We start from the raw sequence: 24,595 nt of genomic DNA, 5'->3' as shown, positions 1-24,595 counted from the left end.
AGGATGTAATATAAGGGAGATTCGGATGTTATATCATGCTGGTGTGAGCAGTTAGGTAAAAACTCCCTCATTAAAGCATCCATAAAATAAATTCAATGAATTGCTTATTAAACTTGCTAGATGTTGACAATTTCTGTTGCTTTGAAGACCTACTTAATTCAGTGGGTGGTTGTTGTGAAAGTATAGTGGCTAGGATAAGAAAAGAGAAGAAGAAATTAAGAGAAACATTGTTACTTCTGTTGGCAACAAAAGGTTTCTCTTTTTGCACAAAAAGGAGACTGAAACATTTGTGAGAAATGTGATACTGCATGATAATGAAAGAAGGGCATTGAAAGATCAGGATGTGTAATAATCTGTCTTTTACTCTTTTACTTGTTTCAGTCATTTGACTTTGGCCATGCTGGAGCACTGCCTTTAGTCTAGCAAATCGACCCCAGGACTTATTTTTTGTAAGCCTAGTACTTATTCTGTCGGTCTCTTTTGCTGAACTGCTAAGTTACAGGGATGTAAACACACCAACATTGGTTGTCAAGCGATGTTGGGAGGACAGACACAGACAGACAAACAGACACACACACACATAAATACATACATATATATGACGGGCTTCTTTCAGTTTCTGTCTACCAAATCCACTCACAAGGCTTTGGTCAGCCCGAGGCTATAGTAGAAGACACTTGCCCAAGGTGCCACACAGTGGGACTGAACCCGGAACCATGTGGTTTGTAAGTAAGTTACTTACCATACAACCACTCCTACGCCTATAATGTTAACTGTACAGATGTCAAATCAGGAATAGCTTGACAGAGTGGTCAAGTATCAAAATTATTTGATGTATGTAGGAGAGATAACTGTACAAGTGTGAATATTGGTTAAAATGGATGATGAGTTGGGTGTTAAAGGGCTCCATTGCTGACAGTGGAATTTAGAAAAGGACTGCAACACTTAAAGCTACTTTATCCATAACCTGTTAGTAGTTAGCTGTACTCACCTTACTGGCACTTGTGCTGGTGGCACGTGAAAAAACAGTCGAGTGAGGTCGTTGCCAGTGCCACTGGACTGGCTCCTGTGCAGGTGGCACATAAAAGGCACCATTTGAGCATGGCTGTTGCCAGTACCGCCTGACTGGCCCTCATGCTGGTGGCACGTAAAAGCACCCACTACACTCTTGGAGTGGTTGGCGTTAGGAAGGGCATCCAGCTTTAGAAACTCTGCCAGATCAGATTGGTGCAGCCATTTAGTTTGTCAGACCTCAATTAAATCGTCCAATGGACGTTAAACAATGATGATGATGATGATAATGATCTACTGAAAGCTACAGGGAACCTCTGTGAGAAGTACAATTCTTGTGACAGTATAATTAGGATACTACTTCCTTCAAGAGGATATTAATGTAAAATGAAATATTTCAACTTGACTCTAGTGATACTTGAGTGGATATCTCAGTAGTGAGAACATCACATTTTGAACCATAGTGCAGGAAAACCAACCTGTCAATTTTTTTTTGTTAGTCTTCAAATCATTTCCTATTTTGAAGTATTTCTAGTGACAATGCCTCTCATCTTCTGCTTTATAAAAGATTTTATATATAGAAATAACAGTCCTAGGAGAAATCAAACTAGTAGATGCAGGTCACTAAAAAAGCTTCTTAATTTTTACTCAGTTTGTCATCTATTTGCAAGTTTGTTAGTTTGCTAATATACAGATTGACCATAGCATCCATCTTACCATTAAGATTCCTGCTGAAATTCCTGATTTATTTCCTTTGCTTTCCCATTATTCTTCGAGGTTTAATTCTGATATTTTATTTTTACTTAGAAAATGAATGCTGCTTCAGCTTCCGATTCAAGCCTAAAACAGAAACTTCACCAGGTCAGATCCTTTTCTTTAACAAGTTATTTATACTTTTGAACAAAAATAACCCACCAATCATGCTAACATTCAATTTAAAAAGTAATCAATGATGTTTAATTTTATTTTTAATATTATTTAGCTATTCATGAAAGAAAAATCTAATCTTTTTAGTGCAATTTTAGTGTGTTTTTGGTGAACAAAAATATTTTTAAAGATTTTCATATTTTTTATTCATTATTGTCTTCTCACAGCCTGCTATCATTTGTCCTATCTGTGTGTGAGTGTGTGTGTGTGTGTGGGGGGGGGAATAATTACTATGAAGCCTTGTGTAGAGTATATTGCATAAAGGATTGAGGGTAAGGCCAAACAATGGAAAGTAAATGCAAGGTAAATCACAAGAAAACAAATATGTGAATTAATGTAGACTTACCTTGTATTCACATATTTGTTTTCTTGCGATTTACCTTGCATTTACTTTGCATTGTTTTGACCTTACCCATGATCCTTTATACAATATATATATGTATATATATATATATATATATATATATACAGTGATTCCTCACCACGAGGGGCTGCATGCACTCCAACATTTCCTTGACCTTTGACCCAACCCCCAACCTGACACATCCACACTCCTTCATTTGGCTGAACTGGTCCTCTCACTTAACTGCTTCTCATTCGTGGGTAATTTTTACCAGCAGGTCTTGGGAGTGGCCATGGGAACAAGAAAGGATCCCAACTATGTGAACCTGTTCATTGGCTATGTTGAGGCCCAGATTTCACTGGTCCCACTCCTGTACTATACAGTCATTATATTGATGACTGTATCGGTGTGATCTCACTCTCCCGCGAACATCTAGACTCTTTCCTCTCTTTTGTCAAATCTTTCCATCCTGCCCTCCACTTCTGCACTATCTCCGACACCTCAGTCTCCTTTCTTGACATTTCGGTCAGCATTCATCGCTCTACTCTCACCACCTCCATCCACTACAAACACACAGACTTACACTCATGCCTCAACTTCTCCTCCTCCCATCCTAAACATACCAAGCTCTCCATCCCCTTTTCCCAATTCCTCCATCTACACAGGCTCTGCTGTGACAACCATGACTTTGAGACTCAGTCTCAACTTATGGCTCGACACTTCATCTTACGTGGATATCCCCTCACCACTATCCACACCGCCCTTGCCAGAGCATGTTCCATGGACCGTGCATCTGTTCTCTACCCCCGCACCTGCCCTGTTGTCACCCGTCTCCCGTTTCCCTTCACCTACCACCCCACCACCTTCTCCAACGCACCATTCTCCAAGCCTTCCAGCGACTCCAGTCAACCACTCCACATTGCACATCTTCCCTAATCAACTCCTCCCCAACTTCAAACGAGCCCACAACCTACAAAACCTCTTGGTCCACAGCTCCTTACCTAACCCAACCTCCCAACCTAGCTCATTCCCCTGCTCCCGCCCATGCTGTCGCACTTGCCCTTACCTCTCCAGCACCACCCTCCTCACAGGCACTCATCATTGACCCTACCATATCACTGACTCCTTCACCTGCACTTCTAGCAACGTCATCTACTGCATCTCCTGCTCTCTCTGTCCTTCTCTATACATCGGTCAAACGGGATGCATGGCTGACCAGTTCGCAGAACACCTCAAAGACATCCGATTCAGCAATCACACCCCGGTCTTGTGCTATTTCCACTCTACTGGTCACTCTTTACAACACCTGTCTGTGTTTGGATTGTCTTTGCACAGGGGCCATCTGGACTCCCATCTTTGCCGTGAGCAGGGATTAATCTTCTCTCTTTGCTCTTTTGTGCCACATGGGCTCAACTCTCCTTCCATCTTCATATAACTCTCCTTCTCTCTTCCTCTCACACCTACTTCCTCCCACCCACCTCTCCTCTCTTGCTCTGGCACCTACTTCCTCTCTTCACTCCTACCCACCTCCTCCCTTCCCCCTCTCCCTTCATCATCACCCCTCCTTCATTACCCCATCCCTACACATTCCAACCCCACCATCCCTCACTCTTGCCTCCACCACACCACACCACACACCACCACCACACACCACCACAACATACCACCACACCACTCTGCACACACTAGCACTGACCACTTCCCAGTATCTACACCATCATCCACACACCTACACATGCACACAGGCACATGTCAATGTCACCAGCCCCCTTCCGCACGTACATACATATGCATGTGCACCTTTATTTTCGGATCACCACTACTTTATTATCATCCCTTCTTCTTAGCTCTCCTGTGTGACCCCTCTGTCTGGCATTCACCATGGTAGATCACTAGCCACTAAACCTTTTTCTATTTTCTCTCCCTGTTTATTTCTGTGTACCTTTCTGTCGAAGAGCATAGGCTCGAAGCGTAAAAGACTTTCTCACTTCCTGAGCACTAAACTAATACATCTGTTTGTTGTTTACACACCCATCTTTGTCCTTTTTTGTTTTTTTTTGTAAATTCTCACTATATATATATATGTATATATACATATACATATATATATATATATATATAATATATATATATATATATATATATGCTTCACCACACAGCCACACATAACATTAAATATTGCATCATAAAATATTTGAATATATAAAAGGATAATAGCATGGCAGTTATGGTATAATCTGTGCTGTAGAAAAATATCTTTAGTTGTTGATATTGCTGTTTAACCTCTATTCATGGCTGAGAAAACAGCTGTGGCCTTTCTCTCTTCTTAGGGGTATTTAGGACTACTTTATCTAATTTGTCCTTCCTCTTAATTTTTCTATTATGATAGGTGTAGTTTGAAGGAAATTTGTTTGCTATTTTCAGCAGATTGAGTGACCAGTTAGAGGTTCCTTTGGCCAAATATTTCCAGTTAGATAAAATATGTAAAACTGGTATTTTAGCCTATTTTATTCATACTAATCAACTGTAAAACAAAATTCTTAGCAATAATTACTAATTGGAAACACTGGAAATCTAAATTAGGCTATAGAATGGTGACAAGACAAAAAACAGAAAGATAACAAAACCAAAAAGCCCAATGTTAGTCTACTAAAATACAAAGAATTGGGTTTGTATAACATGGGAAAAAGAACTTTGTGAACAGTTTCTATGTTTAAAAAAAAAAAAACTACATTATTTCTAAAACAATGAATTGCATTTTTGTTTTTAATGTTTCAGTTGATTTAAACACAGATATACTGTTTCCAGTTGTGCATGTCACATGTGAAATGCACTTGGCTCATTGGTGCAAGGGATTCTGGGACACCAGTGTTTCAACATTTTGTGTCTTGTCAGCCACAAGTACCCACACCTTTGAGCTTAAACAAGCTACTGGCTTTGTTTATCATATCAACAAACAAACCATTTGCTGATCAGTGCTTATGTCTGCCAACCAATAAAACAAAAGAAAACAAAGCATTATTTGCATTGTGTACAGTGCAGTCTGAAATGATGATTTGCATAATTATTCTTTATACATTCTGACAGATTCAATCATTAGTTACTGTTGTGCACAGAGCAAATAATGATTTTTAATATTATTTCTCTGTTTATTATTTTTTTTCATGTATAAATAATCAAGTTGTTAACAAATGTTTTGAATTAACTTATGTCATATGTTGTGATTTTATATTGCTATATTCTTTATGTTACAGGGTCTTCAGCAGTGTCAAGTGAAGATTGTAAATTTGTACAACATATTTGAGATTGAAATGAACCAGAATTATTCTCATCCAATTGTAACTAAAATTCATCCAATCACTACAGAAATTCTCAACCAGTTGCAGACACATCTTGCTACTGCGTTAGAGAGAATATAGATATTTAGATCTGCACATTTTTTATGCTTCATTATCATATCAACTCTTTCAGTTTGCTAAAATAAAGCACCAGCCAATACTGGGGATGAACTAGCTTTGTGCTTCTTGTTGTTGTTGTTGTCATCGTTGTCGTTAGCTATCAGAATCATTAACAAGCCAGACAAAATGCTTACCAGCATTTCTTCTGGCTTTACATTCTGAGTTCAAATTCCAGTGAGGTTGACTTTGTCTTTCATCCTTTGAAATCGATAAAATAAATATCAGTTGAGTACTAGGGTTGATGATATTAACTACCTCCTTCCCAACAAAATTTCAGGCCTTGGGCCTACAGTAGAAAGGATTATTATTATTATTGAGTTAGAGAGCAGTGCATGGCATCAAAGTGACACTGGGGTAAAATATACAAAGCCCAGTATATACATCATGACTATCTGTATGATAAGGGTACACTAGGCACATGCATCATAACCATATGTGCACGACATGGTGTTCTCATATCAAGATAAACAGTACATGACTTTGCAGGTGGGACCCAGTTAGAATTTCCTTCTAGTCGAGTAATCCATCCTGCTTAAAAGGTCCCTGAATAAGGTTTGTTTAAAGATGTTGAATGGTGCACCCATATTTCCAGAATCCCTCTCAACACATGGCTGTGATGCTCCCCCACTACTTCTGCTCATGATCAGAGATGCACATATCGTCAGCCACTAAGGAACATGCTCAACTGGTTAAGGTCAAACAACCGAGAAGCAAATCTGTGGTATTGCAGAATATTTGCTGTAGCCCATCTTTTATACCAAGACAAAACAATGCACATGATAAGACTTCCAATCATTTAAGATCAGAAGCCATGAGAGCCACTGCCTGGTACTGCATCAGGGCATTTATTATTAAAGCCTGGAAGGATGGGGGTAGCAGGGAACGGTACCAGGTAGCCAAAAGGGAGGCTGGGCAGCAGGTATACATAGCCAAGAGCGAAACGGAAAAGAAGTTTGCCAATGTCCAGACACGTGAGGACCAAAGAGCTGAGGTATTTTGGATTGCAAGACAGTGTGTGAGAGAAAATTGCGATGTCACAGGAGAGAAATGTGTTCGAATGGATGATGGGGCACTTGTTTTAAGTGATTCTGAAAAGAAAGAGGCTTAGAGGAGCCACTATGAAAGACTGCTGAATGTAGAGAATGAATGGGAGGAGGAGAGCCTGCCAAATGTTGACCCAGTAGAAGGACCAGCTATCTGTATAGATAGCTCCCTAGTAGTTAAGGCAATTAAGGGTATGAAGTCAGGAAAAGCCCCCGGCCCATCAGGAATCACTGCTGAGATGCTTAAAACATCTGGTGGTGTGGGCTACGGCCTAGTCACCCGCATTGTAAACCAAGTAGTTCATGATGGAGTCATACCCAATGACTAGCGTAGCAGCACCATAGTCAATTGCTACAAGGGTAAAGGTGATGCTCTAGATAGAAACAACTACAGGGGTATCAAACTGCTGGATCAGGTAATGAAGGTCACGGAGAGGGTCATAGCCCAACTAATTAGGGAGAGAGTTAGCCTAGATGAGATGCAGTTTGGTTTTGTGTCTGGCAGAAGAACCACTGATGCCATATTCATAGTCCGACAACTGCAGGAGAAATACCTAGCCAAAGATAAACCCCTATACTTAGCTTTTGTGAACTTAGAGAAAGCCTTTGACAGGGTCCCCCAATCCCCTATCTGGTGGGCGATGCGGAAACTGGAGATTGACAAATGGTTAATAAGGGCTGTACAGGCCCTTTACAGAGAGGCTGTTAGTAAGGTTAGGATAGGCAATGAGTACAGTGAAGAATTCCAGGGAGAAGTTGGCGTCCACCAAGGCTCAGCCCTCAGCCCCCTTCTATTCATCATAGTCCTCCAGGCAATAACAGAAGAATTTAAGACGGGTTGTCCCTGGGAGCTCCTCTATGCTGATGACCTAGCCCTCGTAGCAGAATCACTATCAGAACTAGAAAAGAAATTTCAGTTGTGGAAGCTAGGTTTAGAATCAAAAGGCCAAAGTTCTAGTAAGTAGGAAGGCAAACTCATCACACACCCCTTCAGGTAGGTGGCCCTGCTTGATCTGTAGAAAAGGTGTAGGTAGAAACTCCATAAGATGTCCCCAGTGTAAGCTATGGACACATAAGAGGTGCAGCAACATCAAAGGAAAATTAACTGAGAAGATAGCTTTCGTGTGCTGCAGATGCACAGGGGCAATAGACACCATTGATACTCAGAGAACAGATTCCATTACACTTCTTGGGGAGAAACTAGAAGTAGTTGATAGTTTCTGCTATCTAGGTGTCAGTAGCAGGGGTGGATGCTCAGAGAGTGTTACCACTAGAATAAGAATAGCCTGGGCAAAGTTTAGGAAGCTTCTTCCCCTACTGGCAACAAAGGGCCTCTCGCTCAGAGTGAAAGGTAGATTGTATGACGCATGTGTGCAAACTGCCATGCTTCACGGTAGTGAAACATGGGCTGTGACTGTGGAGGACATGCGTAGGCTTGAAAGAAATGAAACTAGCATGATCCACTGGATGTGTAATGTCAGTGTCCATGCATGACAGAGTGTAAGCGCCCTGAGAGAATTGTTGGGCATAAGAAGCATCGGATACAGCGTGCAGGAGAGACGATTGAGTTGGTATGGTCATGTACTACGGATGGATGAGGTGAGATGAGTGAAGAAGTGCCACTCCCAAGCTGTTGAAGGAATCTGGGGTAGAGGTAGACTCAGGAAGACATAGGATGAGGTGGTCAAGCATGGCCTTTGTACTCTGAGTCTCACAGAGGCTATGACAAAAGACCAAGACCTCTGGAGATATGCTGTGACTTCGAAGACCCGACAAATGAAGTGAGTTCATGGCTCGCAGGACGGCCTGCTGTGCTAACCTTGGATTGTTGAGTGACCTGTTCTTAAGGAGACCTATTGAGTCAAGTACATCAACATCAAAATAAAAATTCAAATGGAAATTGTAGTTAAGACACCCGTGCCGGTGACACGTAAAAAGCACCGTCCGAATGAGGCAGATGCCAGCGCCGCCTGGCTGGCGTTCGTGTCGGTGACATGTAAAAGCACCAACCGATCGTGGCCATTCGCCAGCCCGCACTGGCCCCTGTGCCGGTGGCACGCAAAAAACACCCACTACACTCACGGAGTGGTTGGTGTTAGGAAGGGCATCCAGCTGTAGAAACACTGCCAAATCAGACTAGAGCCTGGTGCAGCCTCTATGACTTCCAGACCCTGGTCGAACCGTCCAACCCATGCTAGCATGGAAAACGGACGTTAAATGATGATTATTATTATTATTAAGATGGTGAACTGACAGAATTATTACCGTGCCAGACAAAATACTTCACATTTCTTCTGGCTCTGTACATTCTGAGTTCAAATGCTGCTGAAGTCAACTTTGTCACTCTTTTGGGGTCAATAAAATAAAATACTAGTCATGTACTGGGATTGCTGTAATCAACTTGCTTCTTCCCCTGACATCTCATATCTATTGTGCCTATAATAGAAAGACATTATTATTATTATTATTATTATTATTATTCATTTAATGTCCATTGTCCATGTTGGCATGGCTTGGATGGTTTGACCAGAGCTGACAAGCTGGGGAGCTGCAACAAACTCCAGTCTGATTTGGCATGGTTTCAGATTTACAGTCATTTGAATGTTGGACAAAATTTTTTGTGGCATTTAGTTACAGCTCTTTACATTTCGAAATCACGTCCCATCAGGGTCAATTTTATGCTTCATCCTCCTAGTATTGATAAAGTACCACTCAAGTACTGGGGTTGTTATAATTGATTAACTTCTCCCTCCAAAATTTGTATCTTTGTTAGAAATGATTGTCATCCTCATCATCATCAAGAGGGTAGTAGATGACAGAATCATAGCACTGAATAAAATATTTTGCAATATTAGTTATGCCTTTAAGATGGTGGGCTGGCAGAACTGTTAGCATGCTGAGCAAAATGCTTAGTGGCATTCCGTCTGTCTTGATGTTCTGGGTTCAAATTTCACCACGGTTGACTTTCATCCTTTCAGAGTCGGCAAAACAAATACTAGTTGAGCACTGGGGTTGATGTAACTGACTTAACCCCTCTCTGAAATTGTTGGCCTTACAATTTAAGCCTGTATTAGTTATGTTTATAAGGTTGTGAGCTGACAATGCTCAGTGACATTTTGTCCTTCTTTATGCACTGGGTTCAAATTCCATCAAGGTTGACTTTGCCTTTCATCCTTTCAGTGTCAATAAAACAAATACCAGTTGAGCACAGAGGTCAATGTAATTGACTTAACTCCTTGCCTGAAATTGCTGGCCTTGTACAAATATTTGAAATCAATGTTAGTTATGCCTGTTCTGAGTTCAAGTACTTCTGAGATTAACTTTACTTTACAATCTCTACCAGAATGGTAAAATAGTACCAGTAAAGAAGTTAATTTAATCAGCAGTTGCCTCCAATAAGTTTGCACCAATGTAAGAAATCCTTGTTATTGTCATTATTTTTTTTTGTTTTGCTGTTTTACATCCATTTTGAATGAGGTAACATTTGTTGATGCAATTACTTTCAAAGTGGATTCACCTTTTTTTCCCCACCATCTAACCAGCTACAGGGAATGGAATGATATTTGTTATATATTTTGTTTCAAGCATCATTTTTAATAAAGAAAATCTTATTCTAAATTTTTGATTGTTTTAAAAATTAACTGAAACACAGAATGGACTGTGTATTTTATAGTTACAGTTGCAAAAAGTTAAGAAGTTGTATGATTCTAGAAGGCAGTAGTATATGACACTCATTTTTACCTTGTATAGCTCATCATCATCATCATTTCACATCTGTTTTCCATGCTGGCATGAGTTGGATGGTTTGACCAGAGCTGCACCAGGTTCCAGTCTGATTTGGCATGGTTTCTTTGTTAGGAAGGGCATCCAGTCATAGAAACTGTGCCTAGAGCTATATACCTAATGATAAACAAGCAATAACTGAACTAATTGCAAACATATATGGTGGCAAATTGTAAAATGCAGTAATATTAATGTTGGTTTAGTGAATTTTCTAATTCTGCATAAATTGCAGAAAAGTCGCTAGCACTGCTTTGTCTGTGATATAGGAATTTGTTAAAGAGATATCATCTGTTCATTATACTTCTCTCTTCTAAAGAATGATTGGACTCTCAGATCTAAAATATGCATGCATTTTACTTAAAAAGAGATTTTTAGTGGTTTGTTTCATATTTCTTGCTTAAATTAATCCCTGTTCTCACTCATTAATTGCTTCAATCCTTTAAATCTCTGAACATTTGATACTGAAGTTATGTTTTAGCGCTGTGATCAGCATTTTGTTGGATTTCGACTTGAAATGTCACTAACTGATAATGTATATATTACAAAATTATAAAAAAAAACTAGATGAATCATCGCCCTCTGGGTGGTTGATTCAGCTAGTACATATCTAAACTCCTGTTCATAGTTTGAAAGTAAAAAGTGAAACTTACTCTTTTACTTGTTTCAGTCATTTGACTGTGACCATGCTGGAGCACTGCCTTTAGTCAAGCAAATCGACCCCAGGACTTATTCTTTGTAAGCCTAGTACTTATTCTATCGGTCTATTTTGCCGAACCACTAAGTTATGGGGACGTAAACACACCAGCATCAGTTGTCAAGTGATGTGAGGAGACAAATACAGACAAACACATACATATATATGACTGGCTTCTTTCAGTTTCTGTCTACCAAATCCACTCACAAGGCTTTGGTCAGCCTGTGGCTATAGTAGAAGACACATGCCCAAGGTGCCACGCAGTGGGACTGAACTCGGAACCATGTGGTTGGTAAGCAAGCTACTTACCACGCAGCCACGCCTACACCTATAATTTTCTTAAAGAATTCCCTTATAGACAACGTTGTCAGTGTGGATTCCTTTCATATCCTTATACCCTGAGTCCAAAGCCTATATATGCCCATTGTTCCCAGAACCAAGCAGGGCTTCCGTTATCTCAGTTCACTTCGGGTTGGTTGTCATAGTGATAAAGTAGTCTGGCTTTCCAGACTCTCTCACCAGAGCCATTCCAGCTTGGAAACACTCCATGTAAAACTGAGGAGAACCAGTATGTGATGGTGGAAGAATGATTTTAGACCCTACGTCATTCATGCCACCATTTGCAATAGCATCCAGAAGGCCTTGGTACTTTTCAACCTTAAGTTGTTTCTGGTTAGTTTTCAGGAAGTGTAATCGATCTTGCTCTATCTTTGCATATTGATCTACTGCATATTGTTGCATCAGACGTCTACTTTTCATTATGCCATTGAACTTGTCCTTTCTTGCCTGAAGCTGATTAGAATAAAAGTCACATTCAGTGATGTTTTTGCTTTGGTCATTGTCTTTCAAGAACACATTCCAACCATCTTCCTCATAGGGAAACAAGTACTTAATGAAGAGGGCCATAGCTTCTGTGGATTTGACTAATGTAGTCTAACTTCCCATTGCTCTCTCTCTGTACTGCACAACAAGGTCCGCAGGCTTAATGCTTGGATTATAGGTATATCCCACCATGATCACAGCAACTTGTGATGCAGTCGGTGGATTATAGGTTCTCTCATGTGACCCAGTAGGAATAAGCCGTTTGTCATGACTTATAAATCACCGGTAGACCATTTTCCTGGTGCAGGGTATTCCTTGATTATATCAATAGCCTGTTTAAAATTTTGACATATGGATTGTGTAAATGTAGTGCTTTCTGCAAGTCTAGCAGGATGTTCTCATTAAGGTTATTGTTAGCTCCTCTGAATGACAACCTGTTTCTCATCTCATTTTCAGTGTCAACGAATTAGAGCTGTGCCTAGACTGGCTTCCTATTTACTGCTGGTAGGAGGCTTCCTAAGCAGTAGTACAACTTTCTTTGAATCTTGAAAGTAGGCATAAAAGTGCTATCACCCTGTGGTCCAACTGGTGGATTATCCAGTCCCAAGCGAAACCATAGCCAGTAAATTATCCTAGTCACGAATTTTGATCAGAAACCTTTGACCGCATAGACTGACATTATAGTACTTAGCTATTAATTCTGGGGGCTAATTTTTCCTTTGCCACAGCAGTGGGTAGTTTTCTCAGCATCCCAAAAGTAAGCTCTGCAGTCAGGGCATGTTCTGTTAAAAATGTTTCCACAGTAGTGCAACATAAGACTTGGGTTTCGTTCTTTCTCATGAAAATCTGCCACATCGACTTCCATAGCCATTCTCTCAGTGTCAGTTCTTTGCTGACGAAGTCTCGATTGGTATCGTGCCTGGTTGTTTGCTTTCGCTGCTGAATATGTGGCAGCGACGTATTTTCCCTAGAGTCCTGTTTCCTCAGCCGATCAGTATTTGTCTGTGCTTCTGTTTCTTGTGGCGTTTCCATTGCACGGCTTTTCTGTATTCTCAGCCGATTCACGTTCCTTCGTGCTTCTCTTTTGCCTGTTCTTTCCATTGCATGGGTTTCCTGTGTTGTCATCTGATTCTCATTCCTCCGTGCTTCTGAATCTTCTGGTCTTTCCATTGCACGGGTTTCCTGTCTCAGCCGATTTGCATTTCTCCGTGCCTCTGTTTCTTCTGGCGTTTCCATTGCACGGGTTTCTTGCATTCTCCTTCGCTTTATTTCGAGACATTGAGAAGAGCTAAGTCCTTGTCTGTTTTCTTCAATTAGCGTCTGTTGTCTTTGCTCAGTAATCTTTTGTGAACGGGAATTTTTTCGGGACAGGTTGTTGTCCTTTCTTTTCTGGGCATAGTGTACTGATGAAAGCGTGAATATTTATGACAATTATTCAGTGAAAATTTTGAGACAATTCAGCTAGTATTTGAGCTAATTTCTCTGAACGGGAAGTTTTCATGGTATTAATTGTAAATATTTATCATGTGTATTTATTTACAATTTCACTATACTCGCTAAATACTATCTTAAAGTGCGATTTTTATGTTGTTGAATTGCTGTAAACGAATTCGACCATAAAAATGTCGGAAATTTAGTATTTTTTAAGGTAATAATAAAATCAATCGAACCTATTTTCATGCAGTTGAATGCGTAAAGTTTCTGAAATTTTCATACTTTTTTACGTCTGTTATTGCAAGAATTCTATGCATGCGTAAAATATCAGACAACAGTACATTTAATAATATATTCATACACATAACGACGTAAACAGATATAAAAGTAGCTCCGACGGCATGAAAATAGATCCGACAAATTTTGTTAATATCTTAAAAAAAAAATAAATTTCCAACATTTTTATTGTCAGATTCGTTTAGAGCAATTCAATAACATAAAAACGTACTTTAAGATAGTGTTTAGTGAGTATGGTGTATTTGTAATTTTCACCGAAGACTAACAGTATCTATTTATTTTTCCAAAATGACACCGATAGAAACATTTGAAAGAACGCAACCGGTTAAGAGAGAATGAAGTAAGAGAAGTAGTAAATGTGTGTGTGTGTGTGTGTGTATGAGAGAGAGAGAGAGAGAGAGATAGAGATAGAGAGAGAGAGAGAGAGAGTTATGAGAGATAATATTGTATCAATACGTAATATATATATATATATATATATATGGAGAGAGAAACATCAAAGTAATATCGAAGGAGACATGGAAAAGGGCGCAACCGGTTAAGAGAGAATGAGTTAAGAGAAACAGTAAATATGTGTGTGTGTGTGTGTGAGAGTTATGAAATGTGACATTGTATGCAATTCTGTCAATTACCACTCCTCATACTACAGCTCTCAATAAGAGAAAGAGATAGTAAGCATGAGGAATAGTAGGAGAGCCATTGAATAGTGAAAGAAGGGTATTTCGTTTTGTGGGATTTTACCAAACTGGAACCGGACCAGTTAATTTTCGTGAATTCCATATAGATGCTGACATTCTCCCGGTACCCACGGTTCATCACACCAAGTTTGGTCGAAATCGGTCCAGTGGTTGTGGAGTTAGGTTACAAAATTTTGACAGACACACACGTAAATAGCGCAATTATAGTGTAGATGGTTTATATATATATTTGAGTAGTTGAATGAATTATCTTGTTATGGATAATTCGGTTAACCGATACCTGGGTAGCAAATTCACATCAGAGAAGACACGTTTGAAGTTACGTGCTTTCGTGTGGAAATTTGTATGTTTTTTTTAAAAATATAAATATATGAAAGAATGGAGTTGAACGACGAATTAACAGAATTCCTTTATTTTCGACATATGTTTCGAAGGCTGCATATTCCTAATTGCGAAGGAATAAGGAGTATATTATGCCGTTTTCTCTTCAGGAAAAGCAAGGAACTTATGTCAACATCAAGATGCACAAAAAACTTTTAGATGACTGCTCACACGGAGCCCATAGTGATAATGAATGTCTCTTTAAAAATTCCTTTATAAGGAGTGACGTCAAAATGGTTGGATGTAACCTTCCTATTCTTATGCCTCTCTTCTCCTACTTCGTTTGAACCCTTGAACCTTTAGAACCTTCTAGATTCTTCTACATCCAACCATTTTGACGTCACTCCTTATAAAGGAATTTTTAAAGAGACATTCATTATCACTATGGGCTCCGTGTGAGCAGTCATCTAAAAGTTTTTTGTGCATCTTGATTTTGACATAAGTTCCTTGCTTTTCCTGATGAGAAAGCGGCATAATATACTCCTTATTCCTTCGCAATTAGGAATATGCAGCCTTCGAAACATATGTCGAAAATAAAGGAATTCTGTTAATTCGTCGTTCAACTCCATTCTTTCATATATTTATATAAAAAAAAAAACATACAAATTTCCACACGAAAGCACGTAACTTCAAACGTGTCTTCTCTGATGTGAATTTGCTACCCAGGTATCGGTTAACCGAATTATACATAACAAGATAATTCATTCAACTACTCAAATATATATATATATATATTATATATATATATATATATATATATATATATATATATATATAATTATTTAAGTAGACAAATGAATTATCTTATTACGGATAATTCGAAAGATAACCGATACCTGGGTAGCAAACTCACAGCAGAAAAAGCACGGTTGAAGTTACGACCATAGGGCATAAACTCCATGCCTTAGTGCGAAAATTTGAAGTTTAATTTAATATATTAAGTATAGGAAAGAATGGAGCAGAACGAAGATTTAACAAAATTCTTTTATTTTATTTTCGACATATGTTTCGAAGTCTGCAAAATCCCTAATTCCGAATGAATAAGGAGTCCATTATGCAGCTTTCTCTTCAGGAAAATCCAGGAACTTAATTCTCCAACAAAATGCACAACAAGTTTTTCGTTGACTGCTCACAAGGAGCCCATAGAGATAATGATAAATAATGTCTATTTATAGGGGGTGACGCCAGATTGGTTGAAAGTAGGAGAAAATGTCAGTTAAAATAGTTCAAGGGTTCAATCAAGGTTGGAGAAGGAAGGTAAAGGAAAATTAAAGTGAGGGAATGTATTCTGTATGACTGGTGTTTATATTTGATTTATTTTATGAATGAGTGCTCGTATGTATGAGTGTGTAAAATTGCCTTAATGTGTGTGTGTGTGGAAGGCAGAGAGAAGAATTAACGGTCAGGAGGTGAAAAGACTGTGTCTGTGTGTTCGAATGTGTCAACTTAAGAGGGAGAGGGCAGGTGGAGGCCACAATAGTAATGACAAGAGACAAGGTTACTGCTGGAATTGGTAGTAGTTCTTAGCAATTATGAGAAAGTCTTATAAACTAAAGGGATGAGATATCACATTTTAATTTTGTAGGAACTCCAGGGGTTATCTATATTAGACTTCATTGGTATGAGTGAAAGGTATGCTTTTTCCAGTGTAGGCATCTGAAAGATCTCTCGACAATCGAGTTTATTAGTTGGCCTCGGGCAAACAGAATATGAAAGAGTTCTGAATTACAGAGGGCACAGATTTTTCTGCCCTTATCAAACGGTAAGGACAGCGATAATATTGACCATTCCAGCTTAAAAGTTGAATTTGCGTTCTTCAAACGCCAGACTAATTTGCTTAGCCTCGTGGTGTGCTGTTTACTCTTATCACGGAACGTGGAAAAATGATTTGATATCCTTGTGGCTAATTTAGAGGAGGTTGCGCCAATATAGAGGTAGACATCGGATCCAGCAGAAATTTTGCACTGGTAAGTGGTGTTTCTAATTTTGGAGTTATTTGATAAGAACCTTAATCTATTGGGATTAGTTTCCGATACTAATACAGCGTTCTTATTTCTATGATGGTTGTAAAAATTACTGCTGGATTCGATACTATTCAACCTATTTTCATTACTATTTAAGGCAATATCACCTGCACATTCCCTGTTTCTGGGAATGCTGTGATTGTTATTGTCCGTAAAACTACTGTTGTTAAAACCGCTGCTACTATTATTGTTGAGACCCCCTCCGTTAATGACCAGGCCAGTGCTCTTATCCTTATTACTAACGCCAATGCTGGTATGAAGGCTGCTAATATCTGTGCTATTTCTATTATTATTATTATTACTATATGTTATGTTTGAAGAACGCAAATTCAACTTTTAAGCTGGAATGGTCAATATTATCGGTGTCCTTACCGTTTGATAAGGGCAGAAAAATCTGTGCCCTCTGTAATTCAGAACACTTTCATATTCTGTTTGCCCGAGGCCAACTAATAAACTCGATTGTCGAGAGATCTTTCAGATGCCTACACTGGAAAAAGCATACCTTTCACTCATACCAATGAAGTCTAATATAGATAACCCCTGGAGTTCCTACAAAATTAAAATGTGATATCTCATCCCTTTAGTTTATAAGACTTTCTCATAATTGCTAAGAACTACTACCAATTCCAGCAGTAACCTTGTCTCTTGTCATTACTATTGTGGCCTCCACCTGCCCTCTCCCTCTTAAGTTGACACATTCGAACACACAGACACAGTCTTTTCACCTCCTGACCGTTAATTCTTTCTCTCTGCCTTCCACACACACACACATTAAGGCAATTTTACACACTCATACATACGAGCACTCATTCATAAAATAAATCAAATATAAACACCAGTCATACAGAATACATTCCCTCACTTTAATTTTCCTTTACCTTCCTTCTCCAACCTTGATTGAACCCTTGAACTATTTTAACTGACATTTTCTCCTACTTTCAACCAATCTGGCGTCACCCCCTATAAATAGACATTATTTATCATTATCTCTATGGGCTCCTTGTGAGCAGTCAACGAAAAACTTGTTGTGCATTTTGTTGGAGAATTAAGTTCCTGGATTTTCCTGAAGAGAAAGCTGCATAATGGACTCCTTATTCATTCGGAATTAGGGATTTTGCAGACTTCGAAACGTATGTCGAAAATAAAATAAAGGAATTTTGTTAAATCTTCGTTCAGCTCCATTCTTTCCTATACTTTATATATATATATATATATATATATATATATATATATATATATATATATTATATATATATATATATATATATATATATATATATATATATATATATGTATATATATATGTTATTTAGAGATAGTAGTCCCCATCATCACACCATATAAAAGAATTTTAATTTAATACTTACTACTCGTTTCTAAATCTCTGCTACACGTGTTTCTTGAGGTTCTTTTACGGTTCTTTAAGCACGCAGTGTTTTACAGGAACATTTCTTAAAATGTAACCCTTAAAACGGTTTTTGTGCATTTACAGAGAATACCGAACCGTTTTACATAGGGTCTCGTTTTTAGAAAATCCCAATAAGTTATGAATTCCAAAATCGTGAAGTCAGGTAATAACATACAAATTAGTTACCCAATTTTTTTTTAAAGTTTCAGCTCAGAGCTGCGGCCATGCTGAATTCAAATAAAGTAGCCCTGGAAAGGGCTTTATTGCGTTCCCAGAGTATATAGAACTTAGGTGGAAATACCAATAAGGTATGTATTCCAAAATTGTGAAGCATGTTACGTAATAACAGGCAAATCGGATATGTGATAATAACAATTCAAAGTAAGTAACTCTGAAAAGGGATTTTGTGCATTCCCAGAGAATATAACCCTTAGGAGGGCTAATGTTGAAATAGATTTACATTGAATGTAGAAACAGACTGACATCTAGTATTACAGTAGACATACAAATAAATTTGCATATAGATTTAAAAATAGAATAACATAGATTACTAATACATTTACAACACTTAAATATATTACAGTTAAATAATAAATACCTGATGATTTGGTGAATCTTATTAAATTTGGAGAGCTTCTTGATTAACATTTTTGGTCTTTCCTTGTGGGGCATAAATAAACAAATGATTAGGATTGTCGACTCTTGAGTATCCTACATAAAATTAGTCATGGGAGAAAACTGGTTCCACAAGGTTCAGACCTACCACATCCAAGGACTGCCCCTGTGCCTTGTTAATGCTCATTGTAAAGCTCAGTTTCAACGAGAATTGCAGGTGCTTGTACTAGGAAGGCATATCCGAGGGAATAAGTGGAATTCTAGGAATGAATACAGGCTCACCACTTGCTTTACCAGTCAAAATTGTTTTCAGAACTGTTGGCATCATCTTCTTTATTATAAGTCGTGTGCCGTTGCAAAGCTTTAGTGGATCAAGGTTTCGAAGCAGCATCGCTGGTGCCCCAACCTTGAGGTGCAAGTTGTGAGGTGAGAGGGCGGGTGGTGTTAGACTATTCAAATATTCAACTGGATAATTCACAGCTTAATCGATGTTGAGTACAGCATCAGTGGAATTGTAAATGTGATGCTCATCTGGCAACTGTTCCAGATTGCAATGTTATTGAGAGATAAATGGCAATTTCTGTCTGCTTGTGTAGCTGGTTGTTACATAGAGTACATTGTTACAAAACATTAACGCATCTATCATTATAAATTAAGGTGTTCTTATCTGTAAACAGGGTATGACCTTTGTGATGACAGTGCATTTATCTAAAAGCAGAACAGTTCTTCATGCAGCGCTTGTTAATTGGCTGAAGTGACATAAAAGGCATCGTCTTTCATGGTATATTCGTGAGTAAATCACAAACCAAAACAAGTGGATCTATTGCTGAGGAAAATACTATGTATTTGTTTAAGGGTTATTCTGGGTAAAGTGTGAAAATAACCCCAACAGTTCAAACACTAAGAAATAAACATACTCAACATGATTTATACCAAATAAAATGTAATATTTTGAAAATTTTTTGCACGATTGCCATAGAAACTGTACGTTAATGGTAAAATTTGCAAATAAGTTGTGGCATTGATATCTCCGTAACCTCTGGTCAAATTTTACTCGAATTTGTTTTAAATGAAAGATCTTAGGTAGGTCTATGAAATGTCATTAAATTTATATATTGACTAAGGACAGAATTGATAGTAAAATCACTGACCTTGTCTGACAACTTTATGTAAGAAAGTCCACGTAATGTAGAACGAACACGTATTTATACAACGTATCCACTGGCAACTGGTCACTCTAATGATATTACTTCTCTAATAAATGGTGGGAGAAATGACCAGTGGGCAAAGGAGGAAAATAAAGAAAAATGAATGTGTTATTTCCCCTTGGCCGTTAAAGGAAAATACATAGGTTATATCTGGACCCCTTCTAGGGGCTCTAGCCGTCCAATTATAGATTTTTATTAAGCTGCAATGAGCCTAGTAACAAACTGGATGTAGGTTTAACATGTATGCAAAGTTTCATGAAGATTCGTTAACGGGTGTAGACAGCAACTTGGCACAAACAAACAACCAACCAAATAAATTGCTGTTTATACATACATACATACATACATACATACATACATACATACATACATACATACATACATACATACAGACAGACAGACAGACATACATATATATATATATATATATATATACCATTTTTTATAATTTTGTAATATATACTGTGGTTTGAAGGCACGTAAATAAAGTTGTTCTTACCTCAACTTAGAATCGGGTACCGTTATCAGATTGGTCAATTCTTCACCCGTGTTGTCACGATCTTTCTATCTCCACGACTGGCGTCTGTCACTGCTAGCATCCCAAGGATAAACAAAATGCAGGGGTAAACTTTTTTCTCACTCGCCGACGTGACGTCATCTCTCATCGCTTTCAGTCTTCTTTCCACCACGCCCCTTGATCTAAAGATCACTGGTCTCCTGGTCTGTCACGTAATCGTCCATCGACCTGTGGCGGGGACCTTCACCCTCCCCTTCGTCATCGGAAGAGCTAATCACCCTTCGAGTATTCAGGACGTGACGTAACATTCCATCCACAGATCAGAGTACTGATCCTGGCCACTTTTCCTTTTTCCCACTGAGTGCACTGAGTATTCGAGGGCTTCACCTACACTTTGTCTCCAACTTGCACAGATGTATTCCCTTCTACCTCTTGCTGCTGCGGCACCACACATTAAGAACAGCTCTCGCCTTTTCATATTCCGATTTAAGTCTGGGAGGATCTCGTTTCCTCTGTGAAACACGTCTACCAACTTTGTCTCTTTCGAGCCTGAGCCTCAGAGCTGCCAGAGCTGCACCTCCTACACCCTCTGGCGGTTTTGTTGTCAGCCTGAACCTCTTAAGATGATCTACAATTTCCTTTACCGATACCACATTCTCATCTACTAAGATATCATCGATATATGAGCTGGTAGCCTGCTACACTTAGGCCTCTTTGCTCAAAACCGTCTTGAGGACCTTTGTCATGATCTTTAGTGCCGAACTTAACCTGAAACCCAGTCGAGTCAGGCAGTCCGTTCTTCCCCTGTACCTCACCAGTTGTTACTCACATAGCTTCTCTGATACATGGAGCTGTAGATAGGCTGATTTAAGGTCGACGATCGTAGTTGCTCCCCTCATTCGCTTCTACTCTCGAAGGGTTTCTCTACACACCTCCGCGGCCTCGCCACCCATATGACAGGACACATATTCGTTTAGTTCCCTGAAGTCTAGCACCGGTTGAACCTTATCTTTTGTTGTTTGAACCACAGCCATCAACGGCAGCAGACCGCCCGTCGTTTCTTCACTCTATGACATCAGAATGCCCTCCTCTATCCACCTGTTCACCTCTGTTTCGAATTCAAACTTGACTTTTCCTTTTAGGGTATGCTCGTAGAAGCTCATCCTGTTTCTCAGTACGAGAGGTTCTCCTTTCAAGAAGAATTACACTGACTATCTTTTGCCGTCGAACTCAGCATGGAAGTCCTCGTCCTCAAAGGAAAACCCTCTCTAGGCCAGTAATTCACCACTCTTATAATTTTCTTCCTCAGCTTCACACTCAAGGCAGGCAGCACACCGGTCACCAAACTCTACTGTTGCCCTGCCAACTCTCACACCTCCTAATCATGTGATCACGTTCATTCTGACCACTACGTCGACGCCGTCCACCACCTCATCAACTACAATCGCCTGCAACCTCAACACAGTCCCCCGTATCTCCATTTCCACGTCGCTGCCACCCCTACATTTGACCTCCCTACCATCTATCGCCCATTTTTGCGGTCACCAGGGTTGTTGTGCAACCTGTATCCACGAGGACTCTTGCTTCCCTTGCTCTCACCTTAAGCCTCATTACGGGCAACGTTCGGTGGTGCGCCTTCAATTGATCGTGGAGAAATCTAGCGGCGCAGTAACTCCCTTTGTTCGTTTCCCTGCTTGCACTTATTCGCTACGTACCCAGGGTGACCGCATCGGGAACACACCACCATTAGCTTCGGTTCTGTACATTCCCTGACCATATGCAAACCTCGACATCTGAAGCATGGTCCTTTGGTCATTCGTATCGCCAGACTCTTGGTGTCGTTGTTTGATGCCTGCTTCTTCATCCCGCTCGTATCCGCCGTCACTGTTGCCGCTACGTCTTGAGTGTCGCTTTTCGACAACACACGTGATTTAGCGATCATCTCTCCTACCGACATCATTTTGACGTCCGGCGTCTGCCGCAGACATACAGAGATATGATTAGGGAAGCCGGTCACAAAAGCCAACTTCACCATCCGCTCCATCGCTGCTCCAGTAAACCCTGCTAGGCCCACAAATCTCTTAATCTCGCTCACGTAATTATCTATCTGATCGCCGGTCCATCTCACTCTCCCGAGCTTGCTGTGGGCTTTAGAAGCCCCCTCTGTGTACGCGTCCTTCAGCCGCTCTTCAATTTTTTCCTTGGTCCGTCTCATCCATCTCCGGTTAGAGATTCAGTGCACTGCCTTCTATATACAACAGCATAAAGCTTGTCACATAATTTATTCCCTGCAAATTCGTCACGAGTTTCACCTTCTTTATCCAGGCCATCACATCGCCTTCGCCGGTGAATGGTTTCAACACATCATTACCAATTCTGATTTTCGTAGCCATTACAAAAATCTCCGAAGAACAAGAGCAACAGAAAATATAAAACATCTACTTCTAGGACGTATCCTCACAGCTGGTAACAACCTGCCGAAATAGCTTATGGTTTCAAGGCACGTAAATAAAATTGTTCTTGTCTCGACTTGGAATCTGGTACCGCCGGCAGATTAAATTCTTCACCCGTGTTGTCACGACCTCCCTGTCTCCACGACTGGCGTCTGTTACTGCTAGCATCCCAAGGAAAGACAAAACGCAGGGAAAATCCTTTGTTCTTACTCGCCAACTTGACGTCATCTCTCGTCGTTTTCGGTCTTCCTTCAACCACATATACATTATCAGTCAGTCGCACACACACACACAAACACACGCACACAGACACACAGACACACGCGCGCACACACACACACACACACACACACACACACACACACACACACACAAAATGGTTTATATCATTCAACTACGGTAGTTGAATAATATTCTTAAGGCCGAAATTTACTCACATGCAGCATGTTTCAGAGCTTGTCGCTAATTCAGTTCTTAACCAAATTGAAAACTGTTAACATTTTTGAAGACTGGTCTCTAGCTACACTTTGGCATAAAAAATTGAGGTTTGATCCAGTAGAAAAAAGTTTGCGTCAAAATTTGCAGCAACGTTATAGGAGAGTAAGTAACTCCACCAATCAGATCTAAGTAACTTCTTTATTTTAAAAGCAAAATATATTTATCTTAGCTTCAATGATAGAAGAAAGCATGAACAATTTCACAGTTTTGGTCCCATGCAACAAAAATTTGCATACAAAAAATTGTGAGATAAAAACAAACTATATTTTAATTAAGCTTAAATGATAGAGCTCAATTCAAGGAATTTCTTTGTATTAATCTCATGCAATGGGGTTTTAAAAGAAAAAAGTTATGAGTGTTTGTTTCTCAAATTTGAGGGTGATAATATAGTGGTATACTTTTTTATGAATATAGTTCTAGAAGGGGACTTTTAATATATGTCACCGGTGTCATTGAGGCAAGGAAAAAATCATCAATGACAGCGCTAATTGACACATTGTTAATTAGCATAATTAGCATAATGCGAGCAACAGAAATAATTTTCTTAAAGTTATAAACCTGGAAAACTACAGGACAAGTTATTACACTTGGAAAAATTTGGCACAAGTTATTACATCAGGTAAAGTGCAAAACCAAAAAAAATTTTACTTAAAATATTGCAGCTAAAGATAAAATTTGAATATTAAAAATTATTTGATTTTAATTTAGAAAGTAACATTATAATTAAAAAAGGTACCATCATTTTGTTAAAATATTTACACACTAGAATACTTAAAAAAATGAGAGCCAGAAGTACCAATATAGCTAGAGTTTTATGCTAAGTAGAATAGTATATATGGTAGGCAAATTCATTACGTAAAAAATAGGCATTGGGTCAAGACTAAAAATGTGAACACTTGGCAATAACTTCAACAATAACTCAAGCAAATTTTACTGTGAGTTTGTTGCTATAGGTAGATTTTACTGTAATATATAACTAAT

The 24,595-nt window shown here is 39.1% G+C and overlaps 1 protein-coding gene across 6 annotated transcripts in view; it reads left to right on the top strand.

Annotated features, from left to right (window-relative positions):
• LOC115210355 (recQ-mediated genome instability protein 1) overlaps nucleotides 1–5,795 on the top strand; it is a 59,282-nt gene extending 53,487 nt beyond the window's left edge. For all 6 annotated transcript variants that reach the window (XM_029778906.2, XM_036502106.1, XM_029778905.2 and 3 more), the window contains 2 exons: nucleotides 1,819–1,872; nucleotides 5,536–5,795. In XM_029778906.2, the coding sequence (XP_029634766.1) occupies nucleotides 1,819–1,872; nucleotides 5,536–5,700 (219 nt within the window). In that variant the 3' untranslated portion in view covers nucleotides 5,701–5,795. The remainder of the gene's footprint in view (nucleotides 1–1,818; nucleotides 1,873–5,535) is intronic.
• The last annotated feature ends 18,800 nt before the right edge of the window (nucleotides 5,796–24,595 follow it).

The sequence above is a fragment of the Octopus sinensis genome, linkage group LG4 (genome assembly GCF_006345805.1).
Source record: "Octopus sinensis linkage group LG4, ASM634580v1, whole genome shotgun sequence".
NCBI lineage: Eukaryota > Metazoa > Mollusca > Cephalopoda > Octopoda > Octopodidae > Octopus > Octopus sinensis.
Note: the sequence above shows the minus strand (reverse complement) of the source record. Positions and strands in the feature narration are given on the sequence as shown.